A 9795-nucleotide genomic window follows, 5' to 3' on the forward strand; every position below is an offset into this window, starting at 1 on the left:
GGTGTACTGCTTTGCCTCAGTGTAAATTCTGCGTACAAGGAGCCCCCTAAGATTTTCAACAGGATTCAAATCTGGAGAGTGAGCCGACCAGTCCAAAAAATTGTTTTTTGTCCTTTTGTTTTGCTGGAATGTGAATTTTTTGTGACGATATCTACGCAAAAACGGTAGGAGAAAGGATTCCAGAACATGTATGTAATCCTTGAATGATATGAAAACTGTTTTGAGCTTTCCGGGTGTAAGAATCCCACCCAAACCATGGACGAGCCTCCACCAAAATTCCTGGTTGAAAAATACTGTTCCTTCTTCCGTAAATCACGCCAGTACCCGTTGAAACCATCAAGACCCTCCTAATTGAACTTTTTTTCGTCAATGAAGATAACCTATACATTGAAAAACTTTTCGTTATTGTATAAAGCAAAATTTATTCTTTTGGAAAAATTCTTTCTCACAACATTCCATGTCTCACTGTCGGTTCATGTGAGCTTTGGCAAAACTCAGACGTCTTCCAATGTGAGGTTGTGTAAGATGAGGAAATTTAACCTTTTAAACACTCTTTATGTGATCTTTATCTTTTTTACCAAAACATGACGAATTTTCACCCAAGTAACATTTAAATTGAAATATTGGTTTATTTGCATAGGCGATTTTGAGGTATTCGAACCTGTTATAGCTATTTCCCGTTTATCCCGGTCAGAGAGCTTCGACTTACGTGGACTCTCTCCTTCTTACCGTATCCTTGAGGATTCGTCAAATAATTGAGCACTACTTGATGGGATCGTCCAACCCGAAGTGAAATTTCTCTGATACCAACAATTTCTTGATGAAATGCATCGATTTGTCTTTCTTTTTCTCCGTGAGCACTTTCCCTTCGGTATTTTCCAGATTTATTGATGAAAACAACTAAAACAACGGAAAAATGTAATTGGTCTTATAGAAACTTGAAACAAAGAAAATGCAAAACCTCTGGTTCACGATCAGCGCTTGCACACAAACATATGAAAATCATTCAATGTATGGTAGTCTCCAATACAAACACACTAGATTATAAGTTGAAGCATTGTTTATTTATAATGGCCTGGTCTTATAGAAGTTGAACAAAGTATAGATTTCTTAGTTGTAATTATTTCAAACGATTTCCATGTTGCGGAATACTTTGGGAAAGCAATAATTAAATCAAATGTATCATCATTGGGGAAATTTGAACAAAATATTAATTTATCTTTATCTATTGCAGAATTTGCAAATTGAATAATTTGATCGAAATTAGTCACTGAGTTTGAGTTTGATCTACACTGCCCATGTTTGCATAGGAAACGTAATCACCAACACCATTAGTGTTGGGAAAACGCAATTTTGTTGTTTTTCTGCCTACAAACGTAACCATGCAAATTTCCAATGAAATAGTCTTATCAGCAAAAGGAGGGCCTAGGTGATTTTGCGGATCAAAACATATTTTTTCCATTTGGAAAACGCTTGCGTCTATTTATGCGGATAATCAATCGTTGCAATGAACATTTGTTCACATAGCTAGACGTAATTACCAGGTTGCTCTGTCTGTAGCGTTAGTATTTACATTTCCGATAATAGTCAAAACGTCTCCGTCGGTAGTTTCAGTTTTTATCGGATAAAATCAAAAAGGTTTGGAAGAAATTTAGTGAAATGTCCGGAAAAGATGCTCTGGATTTGTTGTACTTTTTCTTTACTTTTCCTGAATACTCTGTGATATGATAAGAACAGCAGGTTCGTATTTTTTCAATTAATTGAGTTTGTAAAGACAATCTACAGTGTTGGTATTTTGAGCAGCATGATTCACCGATATCACGATCAATCGCATAAAGATGGTGGAGTGACTTACACCAACGGTATGAGTAAATGCCGAGTATGTGGAATAATTCGATGTCGAATCCAAGAAGTTATAATGCTAAGGACCAATATTATTTTAATTTTACTACTGATCTGATTGTTTCATTCAAGTAGAAGATTCAAATACAGAAATTTAGGTAATCATAACATTAAAAAACACAATTGCTTCTCTTTGTTCATCGCAGTGCTGTGTACAGAAAATAGTATTTATATGAGCAGTGTTTCAATGGTTTTTTATATTCATCTATTGGGAAACACTAAGTAATAAAACACTATCGTGACAGGCACGTTTGAACTTTACAATGAATGTGATTCAAATGTAGATTTAGCTTACAGCACATAATACTGATAATTGTTGATTTTCGAACGATGTATGACAACTGTATGGAACTACGTCTGTTATGCGGATAAACAGTGATTTTTCGGAAAAGTTTTTTCAAAATTGCTCGAATGTTTTCGAACAAAAAATGTTTGTTCGCATGTTACGCAAACGTATTACATTGCGTAGAATCCATAACGGCGAAAAAGTCGATTTTGTTCATTTTGTCACTTACGTCTCCTATACAAACATGGGCAGTACAAGTCTCTAATAGAAAAGGATGTTTTTTTTTTATACCAATATAGTGATTACTGTTGGCTTGGTAACTGGACGCGTGGGTTCTCTCTCAAAAAAAAAAGTTCTTCGCCGGTGATATGAATTCTCAGAGTCTAGTGGACCGATCTGGCTGAAATGTTTTCAGCATGTAAAAATGAATTATCTGAATTGTTACGTAACGGTTTTTAAAAATTCGAAAAAAGCCGACTAAACTATCGGTCGACAAAAAATCTGCAGTCTGCGGGGGCTTTTCCTAGAAGAGTTATAGAAAATACCAAGCGAAAGCTTGTTCTGTCTATAGAAAACGTCTCTGTCAAATCGGTCCCCCATGACCCCTAATTCAGATCGGGAAATTATATTACAAGTATTGTTGTTCCTGAAGTCTATTGTTTCAAATGAGTCTTCAATTGCGATTACATTTCATTTATGCTATCAAAAAAGCCACGTTTCGATTAGGTATAGTATGTAGATTTTATTGGCAATTATGCAGAGTTTTAACTCATTAAATTTAAGCATTTGGCGTGTACATCAGCTTTGGATATCAATGTCACAATATGAAGTTTATCTGAAGATAATGTACACTTCATTACAACACATGGGATATGTGCAAAACATAGATTTGTAGGTGAAGCAGATTCGTTATCCAACATCAGAGGCTAAAAGACGAGACAAGCAACGAGAAGACACCATGAATGGTATTAACATCGTGGATCCAGTAGTAACTAAGAATAGTGAGTAACATAATAACTTAACTCTTCGATAATTTCGTGGTCAAAATGGAGAAGTAACTGTTCGTCAAGGCCACGAAAGAGCTAGAGAACATGTCCACATTAGTCTTTTAATCGGTCATGACTAAAGTACCGCCCAACTATCGTAATGCCGCTCAGCAGGGCGTCGAAGCGTTTTTGTAGATAGCTTCATAAACGTAGGAAGGAAAAATTGTTTCGTCGAATTATCTTTTGTAGTGTTTTTTTTCATCGTCATTAGTCCCTTGTTTTGAATACATACGTTACTTGTATCAGTTTTATGAATCAAACGACGCACTTTTTAGAACTAAACTTGTTTTTTTTTATCTTTTTTAATGTGGATCAACTTTCGGATAGTATTTCAAATCGAACCAAGAACTTTCAGGATATGCGATAGTAGATAACAACCGCTTGAAAATTCGGGACTTCCAAATTCACATTCATTTCAAATCAGGTCAGCCATCTCAGAAGGTCTTGGTCATATTTCTACTGTCTACACGCAAAATGTTCCGAACAGATCCGAATAAAGTGCGCTACACCCGAAAATCCGTAACCATTTCCTTTCACAGAAATGCAACACAAAGCTAAAAATGTCGTCAATGTCCAATTGTGTGGCGTGGTTGTCACATTTGCACAACTCGATTGGATTTGACTCAATCGGATTACAGAACATACTATTGAGCTAATTTTAAATCCGAGATGATTTCCTTCCGTATTCATTTTTCTGCATGCTCCGGTAATATAAAGAAGCAATGTATTTTTGTGAGTCAATCATAGTGTGTCATGAGAAGCGAGCATTTCCTTGACTACAGCGACAGCTGCAGAAAATTTTCACTTGGATTTTCACTACCGACGAAAGCGGACCGGATCATAGTTTGCAGCAACAGTGCCCTCATCGTTCAAGCAAGAATCAATCTTGAAGATCGAAAGCGAAAACGTAAAGCAAAATGCGTGAAATAGTTCACATTCAAGCTGGTCAGTGTGGCAATCAAATAGGAGCCAAATTCTGGGAGGTAATTTCCGACGAGCATGGAATCGACGCCACAGGTGCCTACTGTGGCGACAGCGATTTGCAGCTCGAACGTATCAACGTTTATTATAACGAAGCTACGGGTGGAAAATATGTGCCAAGGGCTGTTCTGGTGGATTTGGAGCCGGGCACTATGGATTCCGTCCGGGCTGGACCATTTGGGCAGTTGTTTCGTCCGGATAATTTCGTTTTCGGACAATCTGGGGCCGGAAACAACTGGGCAAAGGGACACTATACCGAAGGAGCCGAGCTGGTTGACTCCGTGCTGGACGTGGTTCGCAAAGAGTCCGAAGGGTGCGACTGCCTACAGGGATTTCAACTAACCCACTCGCTGGGTGGTGGAACTGGATCAGGTAATCTTATCTAATAAAACATATTTATCGAATACTTACTATAGTATTTTACAAACGAAAGGTATGGGAACGCTTCTAATTTCGAAGATTCGAGAGGAGTATCCTGACCGCATCATGACCACGTTCTCAGTTGTTCCCTCGCCGAAGGTTTCGGACACCGTAGTTGAACCATACAATGCTACACTCAGTGTTCACCAGCTTGTTGAGAACACCGATGAGTCGTTCTGCATTGATAATGAAGCTCTGTACGACATCTGCTTCCGAACACTGAAACTCACCACGCCCACCTACGGTGACCTCAATCATCTGGTTTCAGCGACGATGTCTGGTGTTACTACCTGCTTGCGCTTCCCGGGGCAGTTGAATGCAGATCTTCGCAAATTGGCCGTCAATATGGTCCCATTTCCTCGGCTGCACTTTTTCATGACCGGTTTTGCCCCTTTGACATCGAGAGGCTCGCAACAGTATCGCGCTCTCACCGTCCCCGAGTTAACGCAGCAAATGTTCGACGCGAAGAACATGATGGCCGCCTGTGATCCACGTCATGGGCGATATCTCACCGTTGCGGCGATCTTCCGTGGCCGCATGTCAATGAAGGAAGTTGACGAGCAGATGCTGAACGTGCAGAGCAAGAACAGCAGTTACTTTGTGGAATGGATTCCGAACAATGTGAAAACCGCCGTTTGTGATATTCCACCACGTGGTCTTAAAATGTCGGCAACTTTCATTGGTAATTCAACTGCCATTCAGGAAATCTTCAAGCGAATTGCTGAGCAATTTACTGCGATGTTTCGGCGCAAGGCTTTTCTGCACTGGTACACCGGTGAGGGTATGGATGAAATGGAGTTTACAGAGGCAGAGAGCAACATGAACGATTTGGTGTCGGAGTACCAGCAGTACCAGGAGGCAACCGCCGATGAAGAAGGAGAGTTTGACGAGGAGGAAGAAGGTGCCGATGAATGAATTGTTTAAAAATCTGTCGTATGAATATTACCTATTGTAATTAGAACATATAATGAATTAAACAAATGGATACTTGTATGTATCAGTCTCGTTAACCTTTTTTTTTTGCTGAAACAATATCAATATCATAACCGATCAGCAACCCGCAACACCTCAGTTCTTGGTCTGTTGGTTAAGGTTGGGCTCTCAAGGGGCCTGATTCTCCGCGAATGGAATGTGACAACAATGAACTCCTCAAAGTCACATGACCCAGTTCACCGTATCGCCGAAGGCGATTGCCCTGACGTGAGAGGTTCATTTTGGAGTAAAATACTCAATGAATTACAAATGGTACAGTGTTCATTGAAATATATGTCAAAGCTTGTGTTTTTTGCAAAGGCTCTATTTATTTAATGTGTTTCATGAATATATATTTCTTTTATTTTAAAAATTTTCATTCCTTGTTACAAATATGTACAGGAAATAATTTCGTTCATCTTTATACATGTTTTCCTCTTATTATAATTGATGAAAAATAATATCTCTGGCATAAGAAAACAAATAAAAATATATTTTCAATCTGTTTTTGCATAGTCCCTTTAAGGGGGTCTCCGTAGCCACATTGGTTGCGCGTTCGCTTAGTAAGCGATCGATCGTGAGTTCAAAACTCAGGGCCCTCATTGACCATCTTTGTGTTGTTACAGAATAGCTACGTCCACGCAACAATCAACAGCGATGGAGATCGATCCACGGTCGAAATTAGATCGATTCATCCATACAACTGCTCTGCTATGCAAGACACATCGGGCTGCTGTTCTATAAATAACTCAACAATGATCAATCAACTGTCTCCGCTGTCCGGTGGTCCAACTGGATAATGGAAGAACAGAAAGAATACTCTTACGCCTAAATGGCTACTGTGTAAATGTACCATATGCAATGGTATAGAAGGAATACTGGCGAATGGCAACTGTGTAATGTAATGTGCTATAATTATAGATATGATAACCATGTGACATGTACACGATTAAAATTCGGCTCTGTTACAGCTAAAATGCTAATGAGCCTAAAATAAATAAATGGGATAAAAAAAATAGTCCCTTTGCATTAATATGAGTGTATGTTATTTCAATTGTTTTGATTTCGTATCCGTGTTTTGATTCCGCATTCGTTTTTTGACTTAGTGTCCGGTGCTGATTTTAGCGTAATTATTGCTAAAAGTTTATCGGAAGGTTGACTATTCTTTATAACATTACAGTGAACATTAATTTTATAGTCGCCTCACATAAAAGTCATCAAGGTAAGATATATTTATTATCACATTCAAATAAATTTAGAAGTTAAATTTTGTTCACAGACAATGAGCCGATAAAAATGATAGAGCTGTCAAGAATCTTGTAATTCCACTGTCCGAAACTGCGCTGTTATCGTTTGGATTCTCACTGGATGAGCCCGGTGAGCACGCATCTCGCATCTACCTTATGGTCAAGCTGGGTCTTGAAATGGATAAGCACAGATGATACTCCATCCGCAACTACTGATGAAGATGCTCCTCCACTAGTGGATGACACCGAGGATGCCTCACACATGGAAGAAGTTGATTAAACATATACGGTTTTTAACTACTTAAGTAGCTTTTCGTAATTTTTGAATGTCTGATTTGTGTTTTTGGAGAAAGGAAACGGTATGCTGAATTGAGTTTCTCGTATCAGTTAGGGTCAACTATTGTAAGCTTTCAATTTAATTTTGTACCGCGTTATAGCGGCTGCAGAAGATGTATATTCTTGTCATTAGTAATAGCATACCAAATACTTGAACTGACTACATGTTAATAATAAATATAAATCATTTCAAAATTCACAATTTAACTGGATTGCATTCGAAATTGCCTATTTTTTTCCGAAAATTTTCATAAAGTAGATGATGAATTCATCTTTGAATCTGCAGTAGCTATTGCCCGTTTGGAACGGCGAATTATTAGAGATCGTTCAAATCCTTTGGAAATGCCTAATTCTATTTTTGGCTACCATTGCTGGTACTAGTCGATAACGAATGAGGATACGACTTCAAAAGTCACAAAATGGCATGTTTTTCCACTGCAATCGCCCACGGGAATTGAGTGAGTGTTCATGAGAGTTCACTCAAGGTAAAAATCTCACCACAGCCGCCTTCGGGAATTGAGTGAGGAAATTTTTCCGAGCTGTCACTTCACATTCGCGCATCAGAATCAGCCCCAAGGTCTCGGGCCTGATCACGAACGTCACTTCACGGTGAAAACGAAAAGAATTGTATGCGATTTGTATGCATTTCATTCCGTTTTCACCGTGAAGTGATGTTCGTGATCAGGCCCAACGGGTTCTAGAAACAAAATATCCATCATGAGCCTCTTTTTCATTCAGATCCAGTCCAATTGTAATTTTTTATATATACCTGATGCTATCAGCTTCTGATATTTTTACAATTTTTTATTCAACGCTCAATTGCCGGTCTGGTCAGGAAATTATTCACTCTTTCAGCGATCATTTCATCTGACCTCTGTTGTTCTCACTCTTTTGATTTTCTCTTCTCTCTCTACCTTTCCTCTATATGTTCTTCATTGTTTATCTCTAACCCCATCTCTCTCTCTCTCTACTAACAATTGTGTAAGGTATTTTATAGGATATCTTTTAACACACATAACTCAAAACACTGAAATATCACAGATAAACATTGTCGACAAAATGAACGGTACAGGAGAGTGGAGCGAACTTGCTTTCTCTTCCAAATCAAGAACTCCGGCATTCATCTGAACCATTTTTCTTAGTACAGTCAAACCTATTTTTGTGCGATTTTTTATGCGATTTTATCTTTTTGTGCGATTGTTTTGTGCGGTATATGAAATAGAACATATTTGATGAATTTTCCAGCCATTTACTTTTTTTTCTATTTTTATTAGTAGGGTAAATTATCTTGGTTTGTCCGATTTAAGGCGTTTTTACGCAACTAGTAAATGTAAATCGATTTTTTTCATTAAAATCACATATAATCAATACGAGTTTGAGTTTGTTGAAAAGCCCCAAGTCTCTAGTTGCTAATACTAACATAAGGCGTTGAAATTATTCAATTTTTCATGTTTTTTAACGATTTTCCTCAAGCAGAAATTATGATCCTGGTTTGACCACCTCTGATCATGGTTTGCCCAAAAAATTATCATGGTTTGTCCGATTATAGGAATCACAATTTTTGAATGAAAAAGTTCGAATTTTCAAGTAGATGTTGCATTTATCATTGTTTGAGTTTACTGTCATCATATTGATCCATTCACAATTTAGTCTTTTTTCGGAATATTTGCCACTAAACATAGAGAAACTTTATTTCTGCTAGGGGAAGTGGGGGCATAGTGGTCACCCTAAGGAATGTGCCCATTTCCAGCGTCCATATACCGCTATAATACCGCTATTTGAAGTACAGGGTGACTCAAAAGTCATTAAATTGTTCAAACATAAGGTGACTATCAATACGGTGTCAATAGTCCATAATTATACTATCAAACAAGCAGGTGACCACTTTGCCCCCCATGACCAATTTGCCCCCACTACCCCTATGTGCGAAGGACACAATAAACAAACTGCGGTGCGTCAAGCGTTTGCCATAGATATCATGTGGACAATACAACATTAGAATTGCGTTAATCTTATGGTTTAGCTATGTAAATCTGATACAAATAGTGTGCAAGCATTATGTTTACAATATTTGTAAGTGTTACAATCCAGAAAAGGTCTGAATATGTGCCAAATAATCATCTGGTGATTGATTAACAGTTTGTCAAATGAGGGGCGCATTAACACCAATAGAAGGTTTATTTTATAATCTCTTAAAACATATGAATCCGTAGAAATATACTATAAAACTACTGTAAATCATGAAAAAGACTATTTTATTTATATGTTTTGAAACATTCGAATACCTGATTTGACAAAAGCGTGCTGAATTAGAGCATTCAAAAAAGTGGACGAACCATGATAATATTATCGACTGGACAAACTAAAATCATTTACCTTGTTTCATTGCACTCTGTTGGTACTTTGTCAACCAATTGCTTTGTTTTGTTTATTTTAACTTATTTTTGCTTATTGCTTATTGAAGCTTATTGAAGGGAGCAAAGAGTTGATTTGTTATCAACACAAGATAGACGCCAGCTTAATAAAGTAAAAAAAGAATATATCGTGTGATTTGATTTTTCAATCTAATAATAATTTACGTCTACGTTCCACGCTTTCACGTTCC

The 9795-nt window shown here is 37.8% G+C and overlaps 1 protein-coding gene across 1 annotated transcript; it reads left to right on the top strand.

Moving 5' to 3' along the window:
- The first annotated feature begins 4022 nt into the window (after window positions 1-4022).
- LOC129776469 (tubulin beta chain-like) lies at window positions 4023-5645 on the top strand. Its single transcript, XM_055782129.1, has 2 exons — window positions 4023-4587; window positions 4649-5645. Exons 1-2 carry the CDS (start codon window positions 4152-4154, stop codon window positions 5548-5550), a joined length of 1338 nt encoding a protein of 445 aa, XP_055638104.1. The 5' UTR covers window positions 4023-4151; the 3' UTR covers window positions 5551-5645.
- Window positions 5646-9795: the final 4150 nt, after the last annotated feature.

This window comes from Toxorhynchites rutilus, chromosome 3 (assembly GCF_029784135.1).
Source record: "Toxorhynchites rutilus septentrionalis strain SRP chromosome 3, ASM2978413v1, whole genome shotgun sequence".
In the NCBI taxonomy this organism is placed as follows: domain Eukaryota; kingdom Metazoa; phylum Arthropoda; class Insecta; order Diptera; family Culicidae; genus Toxorhynchites; species Toxorhynchites rutilus.

What these genes read in the sequence shown, in the direction of transcription:
- LOC129776469 (XM_055782129.1), top strand. Translation starts at nt 4,152, where the DNA reads ATGCGTGAAATAGTTCACATTCAAGCTGGTCAGTGTGGCAATCAAATA. An exon ending in GGGTGGTGGAACTGGATCAG is followed by an intron (nt 4,588 to 4,648) that starts GTAATCTTATCT and finishes TACAAACGAAAG; the next exon opens with GTATGGGAACGCTTCTAATT.